Source organism: Phyllobates terribilis, unplaced genomic scaffold (assembly GCF_046119375.1).
Source record: "Phyllobates terribilis strain yellow unplaced genomic scaffold, ASM4611937v1 Scaffold_4__5_contigs__length_816908805, whole genome shotgun sequence".
Classification (NCBI taxonomy): Eukaryota; Metazoa; Chordata; class Amphibia; order Anura; family Dendrobatidae; genus Phyllobates; species Phyllobates terribilis.
Window position 1 is genome coordinate 219,203,431 of NW_027362764.1, and position 27,368 is coordinate 219,230,798.

Consider the following 27,368-nt stretch of genomic DNA (forward strand, 5'->3'; position numbering starts at 1 on the left):
TAAATAGCGCCAGACATGCAGGACACGCTTTTGGTGCACGAACAGTTATCGAACATAACCTCGAACAGCCGAATTTTTTGCAAATCGTTCGGGTTCGTCGAACAACTCGAACACCGCCCAAAACAGCTCGAATTTGAGATTGGCAAACAGTTCTAGTCGAACACCGCTCATCTCTAATTGCAAGTTCCTCTGTCCTAATTTTTGGCAGCTTTTGCTTGGAAGGCATAAGCAAATACTATGGGAGACCCACTCCCCAATCATGGGAATAATGTTTGTAATATGCTGTACTGCATGGCTCTTGTAAGGGGCATTGCAAGTTCCTCCATCCTAATTTTTGGCAGCTTTTGCTTGGAAGGCATAAGCAAATACTATGGGAGACCCAATCCCCAATCATGGGAATAATGTTTGTAATATGCTGTACTGCATGGCTCTTGTAAGGGGCATTGCAAGTTCCTCCGTCCTAATTTTTGGCAGCTTTTGCTTGGAAGGCATAAGCAAAGACTATGGGAGCCATACTCCCCAATAATGGGAATAATGTTTGTAATATGCTGTACTGCATGGCTCTTGTAAGGGGCATTGCAAGTTCCTCCGTCCTAATTTTTGGCAGCTTTTGCTTGGAAGGCATAAGCAAATACTATGGGAGACCCACTCCCCAATAATGGGACTTATGTTTGTAATATGCTGTACTGCATGGCTCTTGTAAGGGGCATTGCAAGTTCCTCCGTCCTAATTTTTGGCAGCTTTTGCTTGGAAGGCATAAGCAAAGACTATGGGAGACACACATTCCCAATAATGGGAATAATGTTTGTAATATGCTTTACTGCATGACTCTTGTAAGGGGCATTGCAAGTTCCTCCGTCCTAATTTTTGGCAGCTTTTGCTTGGAAGGCATATGCAAATACTATGGGAGACACACTCCCCAATAATGGGAATAATGTTTTTAAGATGCTGTACTGTATGGCTCTTGTAAGGGGTATTACTACCGTCTTGTTAAGCTACTGCGACCTCCACCACTTTTCCGAGGGGCATTAACACCGTCTTGTTAAGCTACTGTGACCTCCAAGTCTCTTCAAAGGGGCATTAAAAGCATTTTCTTAAGCCACTCTGAACTCCACAGCTCTTCCAAGGGGCATTGAAATGTTTTTTTTAATTACCTCTAACCTCCACGACTCTTCCAACGGGCATTGCATTTCCTCCTAATTTTAGTCAGTTTTTGCTTTTCAACGCAAAGGCGAAAACTAAGGGAGACCCGCTCCCCAATAATGGGTAGAAGGATTTTAGTACGCTGTAATCCACGTCTGTTTAAAGAGGCATTGCAGTTCCTCATAATTTTTGGAAAGCCTTACATTCACTGCTTAGGCCAACAGTGTACAGGAGACCCAGTTGCTATAAATGGAAAAACGGTTTAGTTAAGGCCCTCTGACCTCCATGTCATTTCCAAGGGGCATTGGAGTGCCTCAAAATTTTTGGTAGGCATTGCACTCACTGTATGCCCTATAACTGTGTAGCTGAACAGCTCCTTTTGTTACAGAAACATATCCTACAAGACATATGTGGTTGACTGGCCTGATATTGATGTGAATGGTCCCTGTTCCTCCTGCTCTTTCTCCTTTGTCACTACCTCATCCATCATTTATCACCTGAAGCTTTGTTTTAACGGGAGTCATAGAACTGGGATAGTAGCAGGAAAACATCCAGCAATCCTTGGAGGAGGTAGGATATGCGCCAAAACGCTGACCACCTCAGGCCTAGCTGCTACTACATAGATGCGCTTGCATTCCAAGAAAACAAAGCAGATGCTAACTTCTATCATCATCATCATGGTCCTCACCTTGGCACTCTCAACTCCCCTGATGGAGAAGCCAGGGCCCACCGGAGGAGTCTGGTTCTCTGGTGGGCTCGTCGTATGGACATCCGGCCGCTCCCTGGCGGCTGGGGACCGAGTGTGGACATCTGGCCGCCGGGAGGCTGGGGACTGAGTATGGATACCAGGCCGCCAACGCAGCCATGACGTGGTGGCCAGATTCCGCCTCCACATGCCTAAAAGGCCCAATTTCAAGCGCAAGCAAGCAGTATGGTATTGCAGCCTGGGGGTGGGTGGGTGGCAGGCTGCACACTTACGCTTGAATTCCAAGAAAACAAAGCAGATGCTAACTTCTATCATCATCATCATGCTTCTCACCTTGGCACTCTCAACTCCCCTGATGGAGAAGCCACGGCCTACCGGAGGAGTCTGGTTCTCTGATGGGCTTGTTCAATGCTGCCCTAAAGCAGGCCGCCAACGCAGCCATGACGTGGTGGCCAGATTCCGCCTCCACATGCCTAAAAGGCCCAATTTCATGTGCAAGCAAGCAGTATGGTATTGCAGCCTTGGGGTGGGTGGGTGGTTGGCTGCATATTTGTGCTTGCATTGCAAGGAATGGGGGAGGTACAATTGAACACTGCCATGGGACAAGAACTTGCACAGGGATAGTTGCAAGTCTGCATCTTCTGATGCGGCAAGGATGACTTCTGATGGGCACACTTTTAGGCAGTGACCTGGGTGTCAGAGATGCTTCAAGGGGTCTTCCCCATGCTGTTCCCATGTCTTTTCAGCACTGTATGCATGTGTCACACAGCACATGGCCAGATGAGGTTGTAAAATGTTAAAATGACATTTCCGGGTGATGCATTTGTCACGGTTGAAAGCAATACAAAAGTGCAAAAACGCATAAAAAATGCTACTTGTGAACATAGCCCAAAGTGGAGGAGAATTTTTTTTGGGGGTTATTTATTTTACCTTATACACAAGTCTTTACCCTGGAAAGGAACTTCCTTAACATATTTCACAGGAAAGCACTTTCAGTTTCGTTTTTGAATGTTTTTTTGTGAGCCCTTAACAGTGGCTTAATACCTCTGACCACGTTGTTGACAGCAGTGACCTGGGGGTCAGAAATGTTTCCTGGGGCGATCCCCATGCTGTCCCCTTGTCATTTGAGCACTGTCACTATCGTTTTGGGCACTTGTTAGGCTTTTAAAAGACTGCCGGGGGTGCCGCCGCAAAAATGCTCAGGTCTCCCATAGACTAACATTGGGCTCGTTGCTCGGGTCGAGCACCCAAGTATCATGGTGAGCTCGGCCCGAGCTTCGAGCACCCGAGCATTTTAGTGCTCGCTCAACACTAATAAATACATCATAATTCAAATTTATTATTATTTATGGCCCAAGTTAAAGCAATTCATTAATATTGAATGAGCGGGTTGTTTATAAGAGAAGAAGGAAATTTTATGGTCGGAAAAGTTAATTTTTTTTTCACATATCTGGATTTTTACAGAGGCCCACAGAACATTTCTGCAAACAAAACCTAAGATGCAATTAAAGCGAACCTAAGACGTATTTTATGTTCTAAAATGGTTGTTTATTGTCCTAACGCGTTTTGGCGCTGGACCAGCACCTTTCTAAAGGTAAAAACTAAAGGTACCAGTTCGGCACCAAATGTGTTGGGACAATAAAAAACCATTTTGGAACATAAAAGGCTTTTCATTTATCATAGCTCTGTCCGTACAATCTAATTACCTCCTCCTCTACTATTATGTATCTGGAAGAAGATTTTCTCCTCCAGCCATGTGGGCCGCAGCAGTGGTTATACATGTCTACACACAACACCACCAGGTGAGCACATATTTCCGCCTTTCACTATCTCTACCAGGTGATACTGCTCTATGTATGTGCAATTCTTTATTAAAGAAAACCTGACACCATGAAAATACAGTCCGATCTGCAGGCACCATGTTTTAGAGGAAGGTGAGGGCTAAGAAGATTGATATATATATAGTTTTGTGAGAAAATGTTCAGTATATCCTGGGATTTCATCATTTAATCCTCTGCTCTCTCTGGGATTTGCAGTCCAGTGGACAGTCCTATCAGTGATTGACAGCTTTCTTTACATCTTCCTTGCTCTATAATATGGTGCTTACAGAGCGGACTGCATTTTCATGGTGACAGGTTCCATTTAAAACTAAAGCCCTGAAACACAAGATCTCTTTTACATCTCTATCTATGTGTATAAAAAATAATTATATAATTCAACTGGTGTTTTCTATTGAGAGCTTTCTAAAGGTCCACTGGCAGTGGCAATATCCTCCTTACTGGGACCGACTGAACCACCACGTGTGGCCTAGAAATGCTCAACTAGGTGTTACAACAGGCTTTGCTCGAGGACTTGTGCTGCTGTTCATGTTCTCTGGGCGGTCTACTGTAAATGCCCTACAGGTATCCTGCGAAGGTTTGTACCCATAAGAATTTACAGTTCTATGTCGAGGGCTGTGCGTACTTCATGAGAGTAGCCATCAAGATAAGCGGCTCTTGGCTTACATAAAGAAAGCCGTTGTTTGCACCACCTCCAAGTCTGTGACATCTTGTTGGGGCATCCACAACTATCTGCATCCTGCATGGACGTATCTCTATGTTGATGTCATGTGAGCAACAAATAAATAATTAACATTTTCTTGAGTTCTATGACATTAAAGACTACATGAAGGGAATAACATATACTGTAGGTCTCAATTCATCAGTATTGACATTTTGTATGCTATGGCAGTCGTAATGAAGTGTGCGCTGGGGTAAGAATTCATTAAAAGGCATGCAGATCTTAAAGCTGCTGTGCACCACCACCAGAAATTTATGATAGGGACTACTGTACACTTCTGTCATAATTTATGCCACTTTTGTAGGATAAATTATGATGCATTTGCTTGGCCACGCCCCTCCCATGGCTGAGCTCCACCCACTTTTAAAAATGAGATCAGGACTGGCATAATGTTTCAATTTTTTTGTGCAACTAAGATTTGTTCAAAAATGTTTGCAACATTTCAAGTAGTTTTACCCAGAAAACAGGCAGAAACTGCTTGAATTGGCCTCATAGGCAAATCTTTTCACAAACCGTGATGATAACCTATGATAGCTAATACGTTTTCTTCAAGTATTAATGTTTTAATGGGATTCATCCAATAATCACAAATTAAGGATAAGGGATAACTTTCTCATTACTGGGGGCCTGATAATCAGTAATCCCGAGATCTGAGCAACGGAAATTTATATTAAATAGAATGGAGCTGAGTGTAATCGACATTCTCTTGTGAAGCTCAGCCAAAGGCTAGGCTCTATAGGAGGATTAAAATGGTAGTCATACGGGCCTTGAGCTGGTCCCCAGTTGCCATAGAAGCTCATCGGTTCCCTTTTAATCACATTGCAGGGTGGGGCAATAGGAGCGTGACATTTAAGTACCACTGTCAGAGGTTGACAGCTGCTGTTACAGGTACCTCAAGTACATCTTCAATGTACATCACAGGTCATTATTGGGTTAAAGTGAACGTTCAGCAGGCTCACTCATGTTACCTATTCACTGGAAGTCTGCAGCCATTCTATGTTACTGCAGACTTGTGAATACTCACACTGTGCGTACTGTGTGCTGTGAGAATTCTCTGGTGCCAGCGGCGTCAGCAGCGGGACCATAACCGAAAGTATGTGATTTGCATGTGTAAGGACATGGACATATTGCCCTGTACCCCTTGAAGACATCAGTGCTGTGTATAATGTAAAATGTGTTATGCGTTATGGTGATGGTGTGTAGTATGGATTGTGATGTGGAGTATTATAATTTTTTACACTGTACTGTTAGGAAACTGAGTTCTGCAAAGCAACAGACATAGAGTAGGGTAAGACATAGTTAAGTGTTGGGACTAGCCCAGAGAGGGAGGGGCTATGCAGCAGGATCAGAGAGGACTTCCTGGTAGTGACTCAGACAGGGTCTAGCTTGCAGCTAGAGCAGATGTTTGGTCTGAGTGCTCAGCAAGGCCACATGCAGTGGGTGTTTTGTGGCAAGAGAGAAAGGAGATCGGGACAGAGATAGTGTGATCCTAAGGAATAGACCAAGACAGAGAGAGAGTTACAGAAAAGCAGAGAGAAGGACAGAGCCAGCTCAGAGGATTGACCGGAGAGCAGAGTGACCAAGTGAGAAGGGTCCGGAGAAGGTATACCAAGCAGCACATCCCCGAGTAGCTTACAGCTCATAAAGATAATGGGCCAAAATGGAATAGAACGTGAGATAAAGTGAGCGCCCTGGGTGGGATTTCCCTAAGTGTAAGAGAGCTTAAAGCTGAGTCTGGCCATATTGGGAAAGCCTACCCTCTACAAGGAGAATCAGATGCAGAACGGCTGGAAGAGGAAATGATTTTCATGGACTGTACTGTGGTCCTAAGCTGGGTGGTGGTCAAGGAAATAAGACCAGTGGAGGCAGCAAGGTGTGAGGCCAAGGAAGTAACGAGAATGTGTATTGAGATGCTCTGCATTAATGAAGAAATGTGCGAGAAGTTGGGTACATAGCTATCCTGTGTACATAGTTGCCACGCAATAGCTGTTTAGCAAAGCTTCGTTTGTTAAGAACTGTTGGTCTGCTTTCATGAACTGATTAACATCTGGTCCTGCCAAACCAGTGTCATCGGATACATGCGTTCTGCACGGGCGTAGCGCCCTCACAGCCCAAGTCCAAACACCCATCTAGGACCCCCACTTTCATGTAATGTGTCGGGTCGCAAGAGATGAGTACCTCGCCCACGGCTACCGTCCCGAGCCACGTTACACATGCATGTGATCATGTGCAGACTAAATGGGTGCGGCCTCACTCAATGCAAGTATATTGAGTGAGGCCGGATACAGTCAAGTCAGAAGATGGCCTGAAGTATGCATATTGCATACATGACCGCCCACTCACATGTGAGGATTCCCAAGTCTGCAATCACATAGAGTGACTCCACACTTGTAGCTTAAGACCAGACAACCCCTTTAAATGGTGACAGACTCCATGGACAGCTTCAATGGCTAACTCCAGTCCATTTTAGCAAGATTGATAGTTTCTCCATATTTCTGTATACATTATGCACAATATGAATCCATGTTACAGACTTGTATGCACCCTGTGATGTCTTGGCTAAGCACAGCATTCCTCTTATGCTATGGAACACGTACAAATAGGATGTGTTCAGTCAAGTTTGAATTACATAACCCCGGCAATGTGTACAGCACTCCTTATCCATCAACTCCCTGACTCCCTTTCCATTGCTCAGCAATATCACTTTGGCAAATCTGAACTTCTGTGTCTCTCTATACTTCTGTAACCCATTGCGTTTCTTCCATTCAGGCTCATATTCCCTTGCTCCCTGACTTCTGTTTATAGCCCACTAGCACAATGCTTGGTGGACTAGCTCAAATATAGGGCTCCTACAGGCCAACGACATAATCCTCATCTGACACAAAACACTGCTGCTTTATAAACCCCATTCATGTGGCTTAGTGCTTTAGTGCCACAAAATGGATACCTTTGACAATGTCAGGCTCTTTGTGGGCCGGCACTCATGCTAGCACCCAGCTGCCCACCAGTCCACTACACAATCACAAAAAAGTGCAGAACCAACATGGCGCAAAATGTAATGCAGTATAACAGAGTATATACATAACATACATCAGGTGACAACAGCAGCTTGCCAGCGAATACAGTTTGTTAAAGTGGTAAAAACATCTTTTTAAGTAATAAAGAGAAATATGAGGCTTATTCCTGTTACATACAGAGTTTCAGAGTCAGTAAGCCAAATTTCCAGATCTGTTTTATCATGTTTTTCAAGTTTTTCTGAAAAAACAACAAAACACCACAATACCAAACTTTACGAAATTGCAGCGCCAAAACTGCTGAACTCAATGTGCCATGACAACTTAGTCTTACTGGTCATCAAAATGATATATAGACTTGCTGTATCTGTACAATCCATTTTGACAAAAGTTTTGAAAGTTTAAGGATTAATAAAAATGCATAAAGTGCTAAGATGACATATATAAGTAATATGCCCAGTGAATAATGAGCAGACAAATCTAAAAGTACTGAAAATAACCCTTTAATGGGTGTCAATTATAATCAGAGGGATAGCCGCTTATAAAAGTAAATCACAAACCTTGCTGCTTTGTATGTAATGACTCAAAACTATTACATTGTAAATTAATATGTCAATGCACTCTAATCAGCACAGCAGCAATCCCTCCATATAGCTCCTTTATATAACAGCCCAGAATGCCCTACCAGCGTCTGAAATGCTACACTGCAAATACCATGTCTCTATATTTGGATTTTTGACATTTGGAAAGTATGCTTCTATTGTATAAAGTTTGAAATGAAAATGTATAAAGAAATTCTAAATCACAATGTAATGTGAGTGTTAAACTTAAACGAAAATGTGGAAGGAATGCATTCCTAAATACCCATATGTTTAACTCTAGAACTTGTCGTGTGTGCTTGGACAGGACTAAGAATATTAGGTTGGCCACTACTTTTTTATTGATGACACCTCCTTAGGGTAGGCCATCAATATCTGATCGGTGACGGGTGGACATCCGACATCCCCACTGATCAGCGGCAGGAGTTCTCGAATCCTGCCGAAACACTGCAGCTCTGTCAAAACTATAGTGAACGCGGCCAGGTACTGCGGATCCACACACTATTCAATTGAATAGGAGGTAGATCTGTAGTTTCCGGCCTTGGCTATTATAGAAATGACAGCACTGCTGTGTTCTTGCATTACAGAACTTCCGGCTGGCGCTGGTAGCAGCTGATCGGTGGGAGTGCCGAATGTCGCATTTACATTGATTTCCTATCCTGAGGCAATCAATAAAAAAGTATTGGCCAACTCTTTTAAAATTTGTAGTGGCCATGGTTTCAATGATAATGTACATAAATGTTATGCATAGCATTATGAATTATTTGTGTCATGTATTTGTACTATGTTAATATGTACTTTATCCCCTTAAAGTCAGCTTTGGTCTTTATAAGACCTCCTTCACCCGTTTGGGTATAAACAAGTATGTGAAAGACCAGTACTGGCGCAATCAGTGTTTTCCATCAGTTTGTCATACGTGTGTCATCAGTGCGTCAGCTGTGCGTCATCCGTGTGTCAGCTGTGTGTGATCATCAGTGTGCCATCCGTGCATCATCCGTGTGTCATCTGTGTGTGATCATCAGTGTGCTATTCCTTGCGTCATCCGTGCATCATCAATGCATCATCTGTTTGTCATCAGTGTGTCATCAGTGTGTCATCAGTGTGTCCGTGTTTACCATCAGTGTCATATGATTGCCCTCTATGAGACTCTTCGACTCTGATGAGCGATATAGTTACTGATGTCACCGCTGTTCAGAGCAGCCGTGTCTCGCGGAGCCCAGCGGGATCCAGAGTGGCTGCTGCTACAACTTATGGAGCTTCATTTTCTGAATGAGGCTACATAGCCTTTAAACGTCGGATTCGGGGATCTTCGTGGGAACACCAAGGATTTAGTCGGACCTGAGTGAGAACTTCTTGTTTTCTAATAAATTGGTGAGTGACACGGACAGTGTACTGCCTTTATTTCTCTTTTTATGTTTTTCAGGTTTCCATTTGTGGACTACGACAGATTTAGTGGACTACAGTGGATTCCCTGTAATAATGCGGACATGCATAGTTTTTTTTTGTTTAATATATGTTGGAGAACCAGGGAAAGTGTGTGTGTTTTTATTTTTGATTACTGGGTTAGTAATGAGGGTGTCTGATAGACACCTCTCCATTACTACACTAGGGCTTGATGCTAGCTGTGATTTTTTGACTAATCACAGCTAGCATCAACCCCAACTACCATTCCCCTGATAGCCACAACACCAGGGCAATCGGGAAGAGCCAGGCAAAGCGTCATCTAATGTGATGAGCCACTTCTGGGGTGGCTGCAGGCTTGTATTTTTAGGCTGGGAAGGGCCCAAAAAACATGGACCTTCCCAGCCTAATAATATAAGCCCGCATCTGTCTGCTTTACCTTACCTGGTTATCCAAAATAAGGGACTGCACATAGTTTTTTAAATTATTTATTTATCTGGTTAAACAAAGATAAACACTAGTGTTGAGCATTCCGATACTGAAATATCGGGTATCGGCCGATATTCGCGGTATCGGAATTCCGATACTTAATTCCGATACTATTGCAATATCGTATACCGGAATCGGAAGTTCCCATAATGCAATGAGACATTTTCATTTTATTCAGCCAATGAGGATCCTAAGAAGTGTGGGCACATCCTGTTAGGCATGTAGGCATCTTAACTAATGGCATGGCTGTGATTGGCTGCTGAAATGATGTCATGATGCACTATAAAAGCCACCGCCGCCATTTTGAGCTCACTCTGCTGTGAATTCAGTTAGGGATAGGACGCTGTTGTTCTGAGGGACAGTTTTAGCTACCTATTTGCTCTATACTGCTTTACCCAAGCTACTTTCTAAATCACTGTGCCTTGCAGTGCTAGTGCACAGTTCCCTGTGCTGTTCACCGCTATCTGCAAGGTCTGTGTGTGTGAGTGCAGCTCACCCTGTAGTGTGTGCTTCAGCCAAGTCTGGTTGTAGTGCACTCAGTGTGTGTCACTGCCTCATACATTGTCCTTTTTTGCCAATTCATAATTTTTCCTGATATCTCCTATTAGTGTGGTGGTTCCATCTGTATTCAGCTAAATTGGTTCCAAACACACTATATAGGAGTAGATAGAGAAATTTTTTTCCGTCTTGCAGCACTAGTGCACAGTGCTCTGCATCTGTACTGTTCACCGCTGTCTGCAAGGTCTGGTGTGTGAGTGCAGCTCACCCTGTAGTGTGTGCTTCAACCCCGTCTGGTTGTAGTGCACTCAGTGTGTGTCACTGCCTCATACATTGTCCTTTATTGCCAATTCATAATTTTTCCTGATATCTCCTATTAGTGTGGTGGTTCCATCTGTATTCAGCTAAATTGGTTCCAAACACACTATATAGGAGTAGATAGAGAAATTTTTTTCCGTCTTGCAGCACTAGTGCACAGTGCTCTGCATCTGTACTGTTCACCGCTGTCTGCAAGGTCTGGTGTGTGAGTGCAGCTCACCCTGTAGTGTGTGCTTCAACCCCGTCTGGTTGTAGTGCACTCAGTGTGTGTCACTGCCTCATACATTGTCCTTTATTGCCAATTCATAATTTTTCCTGATATCTCCTATTAGTGTGGTGGTTCCATCTGTATTCAGCTAAATTGGTTCCAAACACACTATATAGGAGTAGATAGAGAATTTTTTTTCCGTCTTGCAGCACTAGTGCACAGTGCTCTGCATCTGTACTGTTCACCGCTGTCTGCAAGGTCTGGTGTGTGAGTGCAGCTCACCCTGTAGTGTGTGCTTCAACCCCGTCTGGTTGTAGTGCACTCAGTGTGTGTCACTGCCTCATACATTGTCCTTTATTGCCAATTCATAATTTTTCCTGATATCTCCTATTAGTGTGGTGGTTCCATCCATATTCAGCTAAACTGATTCCAAACACACTATATAGGAGTAGATAGAGGAGCCTTTCTGCAGCATTGGGCCCTGCAGCCCCAGCCAGATTAGTATTAGCCTATTTTTTGCAGCCTCATCTATTGCATTGTAGGTTACCTTCCTACATTGTAATAGCTACAAAAAGTTTGTGATACTATCGTTATTACATCTTTAGGCACATCCAGTGTCTTTTTGTGACAAAAAAAAACCTAAATAAAGTTCACCAAACACTCCACTTTACAGTTGTGTAGGCCACATTAGCTCATATTAAAGTCTAGTCCACACTTTATAAAATTAGTGTTTCTTATACCTGTTAGCAGCTGTTCAGGAATAAGCACACTAAGCCCTTAGTACTTTTCTGCCTATCTTTATCAGTCTACCAAGATGAAGAAGGCAGGGAGTAAGGCATGTGGTCGTGGTCGTGGGCGTGGGCGTGGAGTTTCTGCAGGGAGAGGATGTGAGGATTCTGTGCCTGCAGGGAGAGGACGTGGGGATTCTGTGCCTGCTGCGGGCACCAGTGACTCAGCATCCCCCAGTTTTACCAGGGAACAGTCCTTTATGCGCAGCTTTGTAGGAGCTAGCCGTACCCCACTGCTGCGCGAGGACCAAATTGAAGCCGTTGTCGGATGGATGGCAGCTAACGCATCGACTTCAATTAGTTCCAGATCCTCTCAGGTCCTGAGCACTGAAGAGCACCCATCTGTCTCTTCACCACCTGCCAAATTGCCCAGGCAGTCAGAGAGCCCTGGACAGGAGCCATCTCTACTTCTGTTCTCTGAATCTCTTGGCTTGGAAAGAGGGGGCCAGCCAAGCAGAATTCGAGAATTTGAAGAAGAGGTAGTATGCAGTGATGCGCAACCGTTTTGTCTCTCTGAATCTGAAGAGGCGGGTGGGCCAGTGCCTATGGTCAGCAGCACACCTCAGTACGCATCTGATGATGAGACTCAGGTGCCACTTTCTGGTGCGTACTGTGCTGTCGAGACTACCCAGGAGAAGCAGTTGTTTGAAGAGGGTGGTGTAGATGATGAGGTCCTTGACCCATCATGGCGTGAGGGACAGGAAGGTGGTGGGAGCAGCTCTGAGGAAGAGATTCCCCGAACGGCCCAAAAAGGAGGGAGAGGGAGGGGGCAGACTTGGTTGCCTGTAGCCTCCACTTCGGCACCCATTAGGAGCATGGCTCTTCCAAAATCCAAAGCGGGCGCTCCCAAGACTTGCAGTGCCTGGTCCTTTTTTGACACAGTTGCAGATGACATTTGCTTTGTCAAATGCAAGCTGTGTAATCAGAAGGTGAAAAGAGGGAAAAGTGTCAGCAACCTCAATACCACAAATATGTGGAAACATGTGCGGACCAAGCACGTGGTGGAGTTACACAAACACACTGAAGACCTAGGCCAACCTACAGCGCCACCTACCACCTCTTCAGCTCGTGTTGTAGCCTCTTCCTCCAGCTCACACACAGCTGGTTCGGCTTCCTCACAGGATCGCCATGGAAGAATCTCTGGCACTGTTGTACAGAGACACAGTGTAATTCCACCCACAGCACCACTTTCCCAGTCATCCTCACACTCCCAGGCCAGTCTACAGCCATCGTTAGCACAGGCATGGGAGAAAAGGCGCCCATACTCGGCAAACCACCCCCGAGCACAGGCTCTGAATGCTGGCATTGCTAAACTACTGGCCCTTGAAATGCTATCATTCAGGCTGGTGGAGACTGACACATTCCGTAACTTTATGGCATTGGCAGTCCCACAATACAACGTGCCCAGCCGCTTTTATTTCAGCAGGCAAGCCGTCCCTGCCCTGCAACATCATGTGGAGGGAAAAATTAAACATGCGCTACAAAACGCCGTCAGTAGCAAGGTCCACCTGACCACTGATGCGTGGACCAGTAAGCATGGACAGGGACGATACCTTTCCCTCACTGCCCATTGGGTAAATGTTGTGGAGCCGGGTACAGATCTTGAGAGTGGCGCTGTACGTGTTCTGCCAACTCCAAGGATTGCAGGAATCCAGTCTGTACACATTGACTCCTCCTCATACTCCAGTTCCTCTGAATCAGCGCTGCAGGAGCCGTCACGGTCTACCTCCACATCGACCCGTGAACGGTTACCTGTTATGATGACCGATATGAGCACAGCCGTGGCCAAACGTCAACAGGCCGTATTAAAATTAATTTCTTTGGGGAATCGAAGCCACACAGCGCAGGAGCTCTGGAATGCCATCAAGCAGCAGAGTGACGTGTGGTTTGTGCCAGCGAATCTCCAGCCAGGCATGGTAGTGTGTGACAATGGCCGAAATCTGGTGGCAGCTCTGGGCCTAGGCAACCTCACTCACATCCCATGTCTGGCACATGTGCTCAACTTGGTCGTGCAGAGTTTTTTTATCCGGATCTTGATGCACTGCTTCACAAGGTCCGCATAGAGTGCGCTCACTTGCGGCGTTCCAGCAATGCAAGATCACGCATTGCAGCTCTGCAGCGCCGATTATGTCTTCCGGAACATCGCATCATATGTGACCTACCCACCAGGTGGAATTCAACGTTACATATGTTGGAGAGGTTGTGTGAGCAGCAGGCAGCAGTAATGGAGTACCAGCTGCAGCAGGCGCAAACAAGTCGCAGTGCGCGCCGTTCACACTTCACCACCACTGAGTGGGCCTCTATGAAGGACATTTGCCACGTTTTGCGTGCCTTCGATTATTCCACGCGGATGGCGAGTGCAGATGATGCACTAGTCAGCATGACTATCCCCCTTATCTGCCTGCTTGAAAAAACACTGCAAGCACTAAGGGACGAGGTTTTGGAAGAGGTGGAGGATGAGGAGTCACAAATGCCATCTGCTTCTCTACAGTCTGCGCAATGTGGTTCCTCACAAAGGCCTAGGCAGGGGACACTTTGTGAGGAGGATGAGGAGGAGTCAATGGATGAGGAAGACATCTGTCCAGAGGAGGGAGGTACACAATGCTCTAGTAGTCAGTATCTAGAGCGAGGGTGGGGTGATGCAGAGCAGGCAGAGATCACGCCTCAAGCAGGGGACAGCGTTTCTTGGCCAGTTGGCAGTCTGCAGCACATGGTTGATTTCATGCTGCAGTGCCTCAGAAATGACCGCCGCATCGCCCACATTCTCAACACGGCTGATTATTGGGTGTCCACCCTCCTAGATCCTCGCTACCGGGACAACTTACAAAGCCTCATAACACCATTGAACCGGGAGCGTAAAATGCGGGAGTACCAAGACGCACTGGTGCATTCCATCATGTTCTCCATTCCAACCGAGAGCAGTGCTGCTAGTGCTTTACAAAGCAGCTCAGTGCGTCGAGGCAGTGGAGGAAGCTCTGCACAAAGAGGGAGCAGAAGCAGCGCCTCAGCACAAGGCAAGACCAGTATGGCCGAAATGTGGCAAAGTTTTGTGTCCCCGCCGCCACAAATGTCTACACCATCACAGACAGCTCCAGTCAGCAGGAGGCAACGTTTCCGTCAGATGGTGACAGACTACATGTCTTGCCCTCTTAGTGTACTCCCAGACGGCTCTTCTCCCTTCAAGTTTTGGGTCTGTAAGCTGGATACATGGCCAGAGCTTAGTCAGTATGCACTGGAGGTGCTAGCTTGCCCTGCTGCTAGTGTATTATCGGAACGCGTCTTTAGTGCCGCAGGTGGTGTACTAACAGACCGTCGCATGCGACTATCCTCCGATAACGTTGACCGGCTTACTTTTCTCAAAATGAACAAGGCCTGGATCTCTCATGAATTTGCCAGTCCTCTTCCAGAATAAATAATTGGTTGGCAACAGTATCCAGGTCTCCTGTTCTGTTCATGTTTCTACCACCTGAACTGTAATCCCTGAGCTCCAACACCGCCAGTTGGCGCTCGGAAGTGCCGTCTGCACAGTCAACACTTGCTGCCGTGTTATTGGGGTTCAGTAACGTCAGCTGTTCTCCTGCTGTGCGGACGGCAATTTCTCCTGATTTGTCCACATCCACTGTACTACACATTTTAAAGTTGCTCCAATTACTCCTCTGGCTCCTCTGTTTTCATTCTTATCCCTGGGCTCCAGCACCGCCAGTTGGCGCTCGGAAGTGCTGTCTGCACAGTCAACACTTGCTACCATGTTATTGGGGTTCAGTAACGTCAGCTGTTCCCCTGCTGTGCGGACGGCAATTTCTCCTGCTCTGTCCACATTCTCACTACTACAGATTTTAAAGTTGCTCCAATTACACCTCTGGCTCCTCTGTTTTCAGTATTATCCCTGAGCTCCAACACCGCCAGTTGGCGCACGGAAGTGCCGTCTGCACAGTCAACACTTGCTGCCGTGTTATTGGGGTTCAGTAACGTCAGCTGTTCTCCTGCTGTGCGGACGGCAATTTCTCCTGCTTTGTCCAAATCCACTGTACTACACATTTTAAAGTTGCTCGAATTACACCTCTGGCTCCTCTGTTTTCATTCTTATCCCTGGGCTCCAGCACCGCCAGTTGGCGCTCGGAAGTGCCGTCTGCACAGTCAACACTTGCTGCCGTGTTATTGGGGTTCAGTAACGTCAGCTGTTCCCCTGCTGTGCGGACGGCAATTTCTCCTGCTCTGTCCACATTCTCACTACTACAGATTTTAAAGTTGCTCCAATTACACCTCTGGCTCCTCTGTTTTCATTCTTATCCCTGGGCTCCAGCACCGCCAGTTGGCGCTCGGAAGTGCCGTCTGCACAGTCAACACTTGCTGCCGTGTTATTGGGGTTCAGTAACGTCAGCTGTTCTCCTGCTGTGCGGACGGCAATTTCTCCTGATTTGTCCACATCCACTGTACTACACATTTTAAAGTTGCTCCAATTACTCCTCTGGCTCCTCTGTTTTCATTCTTATCCCTGGGCTCCAGCACCGCCAGTTGGCGCTCGGAAGTGCTGTCTGCACAGTCAACACTTGCTACCATGTTATTGGGGTTCAGTAACGTCAGCTGTTCCCCTGCTGTGCGGACGGCAATTTCTCCTGCTCTGTCCACATTCTCACTACTACAGATTTTAAAGTTGCTCCAATTACACCTCTGGCTCCTCTGTTTTCAGTATTATCCCTGAGCTCCAACACCGCCAGTTGGCGCACGGAAGTGCCGTCTGCACAGTCAACACTTGCTGCCGTGTTATTGGGGTTCAGTAACGTCAGCTGTTCTCCTGCTGTGCGGACGGCAATTTCTCCTGCTTTGTCCAAATCCACTGTACTACACATTTTAAAGTTGCTCGAATTACACCTCTGGCTCCTCTGTTTTCATTCTTATCCCTGGGCTCCAGCACCGCCAGTTGGCGCTCGGAAGTGCCGTCTGCACAGTCAACACTTGCTGCCGTGTTATTGGGGTTCAGTAACGTCAGCTGTTCTCCTGCTGTGCGGACGGCAATTTCTCCTGCTTTGTCCACATCCACTGTACTACACATTTTAAAGTTGCTCGAATTACACCTCTGGCTCCTCTGTTTTCATTCTTATCCCTGGGCTCCAGCACCGCCAGTTGGCGCTCGGAAGTGCCGTCTGCACAGTCAACACTTGCTACCATGTTATTGGGGTTCAGTAACGTCAGCTGTTCCCCTGCTGTGTTCACGGCAATTTCTCCTGCTCTGTCCATATTCACTGTGCTACTTATTTAAAACTTGCTCCAATTACACCTCTGGCTCCTCCGTTTTTAGTATTTACCCTGGGCTCCAACACCGCCAGTTGGCGCTCGGAAGTGCTGTCTGCACAGTCAACACTTGCTGCCGTGTTATTGGGGTTCAGTAACGTCAGCTGTTCCCCTGCTGTGCGGACGGCAATTTCTCCTGCTCTGTCCACATTCTCACTACTACAGATTTTAAAGTTGCTCGAATTACACCTCTGGCTCCTCTGTTTTCATTCTTATCCCTGGGCTCCAGCACCGCCAGTTGGCGCTCGGAAGTGCTGTCTGCACAGTCAACACTTGCTACCATGTTATTGGGGTTCAGTAACGTCAGCTGTTCCCCTGCTGTGCGGACGGCAATTTCTCCTGCTCTGTCCACATTCTCACTACTACAGATTTTAAAGTTGCTCCAATTACACCTCTGGCTCCTCTGTTTTCATTCTTATCCCTGGGCTCCAGCACCGCCAGTTGGCGCTCGGAAGTGCCGTCTGCACAGTCAACACTTGCTGCGGTGTTATTGGGGTTCGGTAACGTCAGCTGTTCCCCTGCTGTGTTCACGGCAATTTCTCCTGCTCTGTCCATATTCACTGTGCTACTTATTTAAAACTTGCTCCAATTACACCTCTGGCTCCTCCGTTTTTAGTATTTACCCTGGGCTCCAATACCGCTAGTTGCTGCTCAGAAGTGCCGTCTGCACAGTCAACGCTTGCTCCAGTGTTATTGGGATTCAGTAACGTCAGCTGATCCCCAGCTGTGTGTCCGGCAAATTCTCCTGCTTTGTCCACATCCACTGTAGTACGGATTTAAAACCTCCTCCAAATACACCTCTGGCTCTTCTGTTTTTAGTATTTACCCTGGGCTCCAGCACCGCCAGCTGGTTCTCGGCAGTTCCATTGGCTCTTGTACCTTCTGCTACCCATCCGGGTTCCAGTACCGTCAGCTGGTTCTCGGCAGTGTCTTTGGCACGGGTACTCCCTCCTGCCCAGCCTGGTTCCAGCACGCCAGCTGTTTCCGGGTAGTGTCAACGTCACTTTGCCTCCAATGCGTTGTCCTGTCGTGTTGCGGTCGGGTTAGCCGACTCTATGGTGCCTGCAGTTTAGGTGACTCCTATGTGGGCTGCGGGATCTGGCAATGAAGGCTGGTTCCATAGTGCCAATAGGACAAGCACCCTCTGTAGGACTGTGGGTTTTGGTAACTGCGGCCGGCTCGCGGCCTTGAACTTTTTTTTTACATGGGTACCTTCTGCTACCCATCCGGGTTCCAGTACCGTCAGCTGGTTCTCGGCAGTGCCTTTGGATTAGGTGCCTCCTTCTCGGTATCCAAGTTCCACCAACGTCTGCTGGTCCTTGGTAGTGCTTTCTGGCACAGGTACCTCCTGCTTAGTAACCGAGTTCCAGTAACATCAACTGGTCCTCGGTAGTTCCATTGGCTCTTGTACCTTCTGCTACCCATCCGGGTTCCAGTACCGTCAGCTGGTCCTCGGTAGTTCCATTTGCTCTTGTATCTTCTGCTACCCATCCGGGTTCCAGTACCGTCAGCTGGTTCTCGGCAGTGTCTTTGGCACGGGTACTCCCTCCTGCCCAGCCTGGTTCCAGCACGCCAGCTGTTTCCGGGTAGTGTCAACGTCACTTTGCCTCCAATGCGTTGTCCTGTCGTGTTGCGGTCGGGTTAGCCGACTCTATGGTGCCTGCAGTTTAGGTGACTCCTATGTGGGCTGCGGGATCTGGCAATGAAGGCTGGTTCCATAGTGCCAATAGGACAAGCACCCTCTGTAGGACTGTGGGTTTTGGTAACTGCGGCCGGCTCGCGGCCTTGAACTTTTTTTTTACATGGGTACCTTCTGCTACCCATCCGGGTTCCAGTACCGTCAGCTGGTTCTCGGCAGTGCCTTTGGATTAGGTGCCTCCTTCTCGGTATCCAAGTTCCACCAACGTCTGCTGGTCCTTGGTAGTGCTTTCTGGCACAGGTACCTCCTGCTTAGTAACCGAGTTCCAGTAACATCAGCTGGTCCTCGGTAGTTCCATTGGCTCTTGTACCTTCTGCTACCCATCCGGGTTCCAGTACCGTCAGCTGGTCCTCGGTAGTTCCATTTGCTCTTGTATCTTCTGCTACCCATCCGGGTTCCAGTACCGTCAGCTGGTTCTCGGCAGTGTCTTTGGCACGGGTACTCCCTCCTGCCCAGCCTGGTTCCAGCACGCCAGCTGTTTCCGGGTAGTGTCAACGTCACTTTGCCTCCAATGCGTTGTCCTGTCGTGTTGCGGTCGGGTTAGCCGACTCTATGGTGCCTGCAGTTTAGGTGACTCCTATGTGGGCTGCGGGATCTGGCAATGAAGGCTGGTTCCATAGTGCCAATAGGACAAGCACCCTCTGTAGGACTGTGGGTTTTGGTAACTGCGGCCGGCTCGCGGCCTTGAACTTTTTTTTTACATGGGTACCTTCTGCTACCCATCCGGGTTCCAGTACCGTCAGCTGGTTCTCGGCAGTGCCTTTGGATTAGGTGCCTCCTTCTCGGTATCCAAGTTCCACCAACGTCTGCTGGTCCTTGGTAGTGCTTTCTGGCACAGGTACCTCCTGCTTAGTAACCGAGTTCCAGTAACATCAGCTGGTCCTCGGTAGTTCCATTGGCTCTTGTACCTTCTGCTACCCATCCGGGTTCCAGTAACATCAGCTGGTCCTCGGTAGTTCCATTGGCTCTTGTACCTTCTGCTACCCATCCGGGTTCCAGTACCGTCAGCTGGTTCTCGGCAGTGCCTTTGGATTAGGTGCCTCCTTCTCGGTATCCAAGTTCCACCAACGTCTGCTGGTCCTTGGTAGTGCTTTCTGGCACAGGTACCTCCTGCTTAGTAACCGAGTTCCAGTAACATCAGCTGGTCCTCGGTAGTTCCATTGGCTCTTGTACCTTCTGCTATCCATCCGGGTTCCAGTACCGTCAGCTGGTCCTCGGTAGTTCCTCAGCTTTCTTGTACCTTCTGCTACATTTCCAAGTTCAAGCTTTTTGAAATGGTTCTTGGTAATCACTCTGGATCTCCCTGACGAGGACCCTGAAGACGAGGACCCTGAAGACCAACCCTAAGAAGACGAGGACCCCGAAGACAATGACCCTGAAGACGAGGACCCTGAAGACCACCCCGAAGAAGACGAGGACCCTGAAGACCACCCCGAAGAAGACGAGGACCCTGAAGACCACCCCGAAGAAGACGAGGACCCCGAAGACGAGGACCCAGAAGACCAACCCGAAGAAGACGAGGACCCCGAAGACGAGGACCCCCGAAGACGACGACCCTGAAGACCACCCCGAAGAAGACCAAGAAGATGACCCTGAAGAAGTTGACCAAGAAGACAAAGAAGAGAAGACAAGCACCAAGATACAGAAAAATAAGAGACAGAAAACCAAGAAGCAGAAATACAAGAAGCTGCAGAACAAAAAGCGGAAGAACATTAAGCATAAGACTAAAAATCAGAGCAAAAGATAATATCTAAATTATAAGCAGAAGATGACTAAGCAGTGTATGGGGGTGAGTCCGTTCCTCCTCGTGGTGCCCCTGGAAAAGACCTGCTGCTGCAGGCCAAACTGAACGCGGACAAATCCTGTTGTAAATCTTTTGTGACGGGCAGAACGAAAGGTGTAATGTCCAACCTTTTATAGATAACAACTACAGGAATGCCTGTCACAAATAAGAATATGATGAAGAAGAAGAATATGAAGAAGATGAAGAAGTAGAATATGAAGAATGTAAAAAAAAGAATAATACGAAGAAGGTGAAGAAGAAGAAGGTGAAGAAGAAGTGGATGAAAAAGATGCTGAGGATGATGAAGGAGAAAGTGTGGGAGAAGTAAAAAAGAAGGTGAAGAGCATGGAAGTAGTGAAACATAAATATCTGACAAAATATAAAAATACTTAACATAGTTAATATTTCCGTAACTCAGAACATAATAAAAAAATATTAATTCCTGCTATTCCATTTGACTGGGCTAAACCTCTATGCCTTTATTGTCTCCCCCACCTCCCCCAATACATTCTACATTATTCTTAGTTGTTTTCCTTCATGTAGAAATAACCTACAAGGAAAGAAAGGGTTTATTTTAATTCCGATATTTATGTCCCATTGACTTGCATTGGTTTCCGGTATCGGAATCGGCGATATCCGATACTTTTTCGGTATCGGTCCGATCCAATCCGATCCGATATTTCCCGATATCGGAAGGTATCGCTCAACACTAATAAACACCCTTTAGTGCCACATGAAGGGTACAAGTTTATTATATGTAGGGGGCTTGTGAAATTATATATCTACAGGATATCTATCTAGCTCTGTCTATCTATCTATCTAGAAAAAATCAAGGCAGCACCAGCAAAAAAGGGGAGGCAGGGGTGCAGAGCCACCCAGGCATAAAACAATCCTCCAATGCTTGAGAAAGGTCCTCAATTGGACCAAAACGTGGCCTTCATTATGGGCTATTAAATTTTTTTAATTTTCTATTTTGGGAGTGCGGCCTTCGTTTTTGTACGTCTTTCTATCTATCTCTTTATATAAGATTGCTTTATTAGTTTTGTAAACTAGCTGGACAGGGCAGCACGGTGACTCAGTGGTTAGCACTGCAGCCTTGCAGCACTGGGGTCCTGGGTTCAAATCCCACCAAGGACAACATCTGTAAGGAGTTTGTATGTTCTCCCCGTGTTTGTGTGGGTTTCCTCTGGGTTCTCCAGTTTCTTCCCACACTCCAAAGATATACTGATAGGGAATCTAGATTGTGAGCCCTAATGGGGACAGTGCCCATAATGTCTGTAAATTGTCTGAATTGTAAAGCGCTGCAGAATACGTTGGCGTCAAATAAATAAAAAAATAATTATTATTAGCTTCAATTTACATAGAGTATTTACAGTATGTAAAAGATGATGTTAAAAGCACATTGCGCACGGATGGCATACACCATGCATGTGATGAAAAAAAATTGCATACTCAGATTGCACTCGCATTAGGGTTCTCTCACACTTGTGTATAAATCGGACAAGTGCAATGCAATAAATATTTGGCATTAGATAAAAATCATGCTGCGATTTCACTCCAAAATCAGATAGTGCGAGAAAAAAGTTGCATGCCATATCGACCATCAGAATGGCAACCAATTTTTACGGATACATTGTAATTGTGTAGCATAGGAAACTGTAACTGGTCCTTTAACAGATTAATAGTTGCTGAGTAAAAAATGGATTGAACACGGATGACAAGTGAGAAAAATTGTCGCACTTTCTTGGATGAGAATGGGACTGATTATTTATACACAAGTGTGACTGAGACCTTACACATGCAATTGCATACGAATTTCACTAGGACAACTCTTGGGGATGAAAATCGGAGCGATTTTTTTATACGATCGTGTGACTCCAGCCTAAATTACAGCCTGACACCTGCAGTGATCATGTGAGCACAGCTACTGATCCCCTTCAAACTCTATGGTGCACATGGATGGCATGGAGGAGCTACCTCCCTATCATGATTCACATGTACATCATGTGTTAGGCCCCCCTTCACATGTCTGTTTAAAACCAGTACTGGAAAAAAACAGTACTGGTGTCATCTGCATGTTGGATAAGTGTGCTACCAGTGTTTTGGATCAGTGTGCCATCAGTGTTTTTCCGGTATGGCAAAAGAAAAAGAAATTGCAATGGTTCTCCTATACTTTGCAATGTTAAACATGTACAGCACATGGATGGTACACTTATGCCATCCTTGTGCTGTACATGTTTTACATGGACCCATAGACTTGTATTGGCTCTTGTCATCTGTGCTGCTGATAAAAAATGGACATGTGTACAACCCCACAATTTATACTGGGTAAGTGTGGTATCAGTGAAAAAATGGATGTCACAGGTACTGCAAACCTTGACATGTGAAGAAGGCACTGGAAAGGGTTCAGGAAGTGTATATATATATATATATATATATATATATATATATGCAGTACAGACAAAAAGTTTGGACACACCTTCTCATTTAAAGATTTTTCTGTTTTTCCATGACTATGAAAATTATACATTCACACTGAAGGCATCAAAACTATGAATTAACACATGTGGAATTATATACTTTACAAAAAAGTTTCTTAAAGTAATGATGGCCACTTGTTTTTCTTTACTTAGCTGTTTTTTTCTTGCCATAATATAAATTCTAACAGTCTATTCAGTAGGACTATCAGCTGTGTATCCACCAGACTTCTGCACAACATAACTGATGGTCCCAACCCCATTTATAAGGCAAGAAATCCCACTTATTAAACCTGACAGGGCACACCTGTGAAGTGAAAACCATTTCCGGTGACTACCTCTTGAAGCTCATCAAGAGAATGCCAAGATTGTGCAAAGCAGTCATCAAAGCAAAAGGTGGCTACTTTGAAGAACCTAGAATATAAGACATATTTTCAGTTGTTTCACACTTTTTTAAGTATATAATTCCACATGTGTTAATTCATAGTTTTGATGCCTTCAGTTTGAATGCACAATTTTCATAGTCATGAAAATACAGAAAAATCTTTAAATGAGAAGGTGTGTCCACCAAACTTTTGGTCTGTACTGTATATATATATATATATATATACATATATATATACACACACAGTAGGGAAAATAAGTATATGATACACTGCCGATTTTGCAAGTTTTCCCACCTACAAAGAATGGAGAGGTCTGTAATTTTTATCGTAGGTACACTTCAACTGTGAGAGACAGAATCTAAAAAAAAATCCAGAAAAATCACATTGTATGATTATACTTTTCACTGTCCCCTCCTTTTGACAACTCAATCATCCAGAGGAAATGGGAGTTGCGGCTGCTCTCTTACTTCCTCCAGAGGTCTGATTTGTCAGAAGGAGGCACAGTGAAACGGCCCTGATTGGCCGCAGGGATTGTGTAACATAGAAATGTCACGCCAGACCCGAGAGCACCAGTGCCAACACTGCTCGGACAGCGCCGGCACCCAAGGTGAATATAGGTATTATTATTTTACTTGGTTAAAACATAGGGATTGAGAAGGGGTTGTCAAAGTAGTGGACAACCCCTTTAAAATGATTGGGATACTTGACATCCTATATCTGCATTTCGACTTCATAGAGATGTCCGGAGATCTTAGTCCAAACATGGACTGCAATGCATGGACTGTCCGCGGGTCCCATGACCTGAACGCGACATCATAAGTGCCTATGAGGTTGTCGAGTTTGAGTTAGAAGACCCGCAGACATACTGTGCATTGTGGTACATGCTTGGACTGAGATCCACGGACATTTTGCATGAACCCTAAAGCCGAAGAAATAATCTATATGTGAAAAGGTCTAATGGAAGTTTTCCTATTGATTTGAATGAGTGGCATGTAATTCTACTACTACTACTACGACTACTACTACATCTATAGCAGGTAGAAGTGGATTGCTGGGATCTATAGAAGCTGGAGTTGACAGCTGGTCACCTTCATTCTAAGAAAAAGTCGCTAGAATGGGTCAACCCCTTTCCAGCTTTATCTTAGCTTTATTAAATGGTAAAAAAGGTAAAAAATATATCTTCTAATGGATCTCATTCATGTAAATTATCAGTATGCATCCAATAAAGAAATCAGGGGATTAAGTTCACTTTAGATATCTAAATAGGAATAGAAGAACACATTATTCCTATACCTTTAGCCTGCGATCATGATCACCGCTGCAAAGAGAGTTCACAGAGACCTTAAATGTTTTCCAGACCGGATTTAAATTGTTCATGACAACCTATAAAGAAATCAGAAAATAATTCTGTCAGTGAAGGCATTTAATTGTGATGTATGATTTTCGGGACATTATTTTACAGTGCTAAAAGAATAAAAAATAATGGAGCAATATAAATTACAAGTAAAAGATTGTTTCTGGTCTTCATAAAAGACAAGGGGTGCCTACTAAGAGCTAGAGGATGCTTTGGGTGCTCGTTATAGCTGGCATTGTGATTATCAGGAAAATAGTAAAACTGTCAGTGGTGTCAAATCAAGTCCCCAGGGACGACAAGCTTTCTCTAAAATTACTGCTTGGCCACATTCACATTGATTTGAAGTTTTAAGTTTTGAAGGTTTTGATTTGAAGTTTGTGGTGCATTTAAATGGACATTGCCATCTGATGACTGAGATGGGAATATCTCTCTCTATGAAGTGGCCATAGTTGGTCAGGACTATGGAAGGAGTTGTGCGCTCTTATAGAAGTCAATGGAGTCATTTAAATAGAAAAGGACAGTGGGCTTTTAATGTACATTTCAGCAACAAAAAATTCTAAAAAAAGATCTGTCAAATCATCTTTTACAGGTATCTAAATGCATTCATTATAGGAATACTTGGATGTTGTATAAACCCTAAACATAACTTTTATGGCTCTTTAACACGTCAGTGTGCCTGTTGCATGTGGTGACAGTTTCCACACTTACTAGAGACACTGACACACGTAGACCCATTCAAATCTATGGGTCTGCGCACATGTCAGTGTGTTCCCACGCACCGTGTGTCCGTGTGCTCCACACGCTGACATGTCTTTTTTTTTCCGGATGCAATGTCTCATGCTGAACACACACGGATGACATTCGTGTGTGTTAATCAGTGTGACACATACCGGCGCCTGGGAATAAGCGGTACAGTTAGCGCTGTTTCCAAACGCTGGGTGCCGAACGCTGCCCTCATCATGGTTCCCTGCCGGCGCTGCGATCAGCACCAGCAGGGACAATGATGAGGGTAGTAGTGTCTGTTCTCGTAGTGTCCAACCGTAAACATAACAATAAAATAATAAAATCCTTATACTCACCTGTCCGGAGATGTGTGAAACAGCCCTTAAACAGTGACTGGAGCAGAACAGCAAAGCTTCGTATATTGTTTAGTGTCCATTGATCAGAACTACAGCTCAGTTGAATTGGAGCCGAGCTGCAATTTTCAGGAAAAGGCCTTTAAGTTACCCAAAACCAGTGGCATCCCTATGGGGACCATGAGTCAGGTGGCGGTGCCAGCGCCGACACTGGGCCCCTCCTCCCCATGGCATCATATTTTCAAGTGTATCTGCATTTCAGAACAGAGGGCCGGGCATTTACATTGTTCACATAGCATTTGACCCTATGTTCAGTGGCTCTCAAGGGGCTTATGTCCGTAACCTAGCAAAACAGGATACAGGCGTATGCGTTGACGAAGCCATTGGCTATAATGATGCAGATGGAGACACAGTGTGCTCAATAAGTTTTACTACTGTAAACGGAAAAGGAGGAGATATAGGAAAAAAATAGAACCGAGAGACTGCAAAAGGTATATGGTATACTTTCTAGCTGGATAGGTGCCCATCATAATCTTATGCGTATCTCTGTCGTAACTGACAAGGTAAGTTATGTATCGTAGTTGATTAATCTCAGTTAAATCAGACATAGCCAGCCATCCCATGGGCCGGAGGGGATTTGGATATAGAAACATGAGAAATGGAAATCTCGCATTCATTAAGTGTAAGCAATTTGGATGATCCTTTCAGAGAGAGATTATTGGCTAGAAGTAGGAAGCATTTCCAAAACCCGAAAACTGTTAACCATAGCCACTGGATATGCTGATGTGCTAATAATCTATATTGCTGACTGCATTTAATACAATTTAAGCTGCATTGCGGACTCATGTCCTGGCTGACAACGCCTTACATAATAGTTGATTCCCTTTAGCTTTATATTTTAAAACGCTATTAGAATCTGCATAGTCAGCTGGGCATTAAGGATAAGGGTATTTTTAGTTTATATTTGATCCTAATAACAGAAATATATACAAATGAAGGATTTTTTGCACTGAATGGTATACGTCATGTAGGAGTGCAAAGTGGGAGTTACAGAAAGACAGAATTACAGGAAGAACATTTGGGAATCTTGATGTCTGTAGCATCTGTCTCTCACCACTGCGGCCCAAGTCCGGCGTCTTCCTGCTCGCCTGCTGCTGTGGCGCGAACCGCACTGTGCTTAGGGCGTGCGCTCCCTCCCTCTTAAAGGGGCCGCGCGCGCCGTCCCATAGAGTCCCCGGCCATTGGCCGGAGGACTTCCCCTATATAAGGCACCTCCTCCAAATGGAGGTGCCTGTGCAAGGTTGTTGTTCCATGTGCTAAACACTTGCTCCAGCCCTCAGGTCCCACTGCCTGTCAGTCCTGTCTGCCAGTCTGTCTGTCAGTGCAGCCCGCCAGCCTGTCTAACAGTTCTGTCTTCCAGTCTGTCTACAGTTGTGCCCACCAGCCTACTTACCTGGAGCACCTGTCTGTTACCTGTCGTGCCCACCAGCCAGCGTACCTGGAGAACCTGCCTGTAACCTGCCGTGCCCACCAGTCTGCCTACCTGGAGCACCTGCCTGTTACATGTCGTGCCTGCCA

The 27,368-nt window shown here is 45.7% G+C and overlaps 1 protein-coding gene across 2 annotated transcripts in view; it reads right to left on the bottom strand.

Moving 5' to 3' along the window:
- The window catches only part of CPNE4 (copine 4), a 915,330-nt gene that overhangs the window by 256,835 nt on the left and 631,127 nt on the right, over window positions 1-27,368 (bottom strand). For both annotated transcript variants that reach the window (XM_073678089.1, XM_073678088.1), the window contains one exon: window positions 24,654-24,743. In XM_073678089.1, the coding sequence (XP_073534190.1) occupies window positions 24,654-24,743 (90 nt within the window). The remainder of the gene's footprint in view (window positions 1-24,653; window positions 24,744-27,368) is intronic.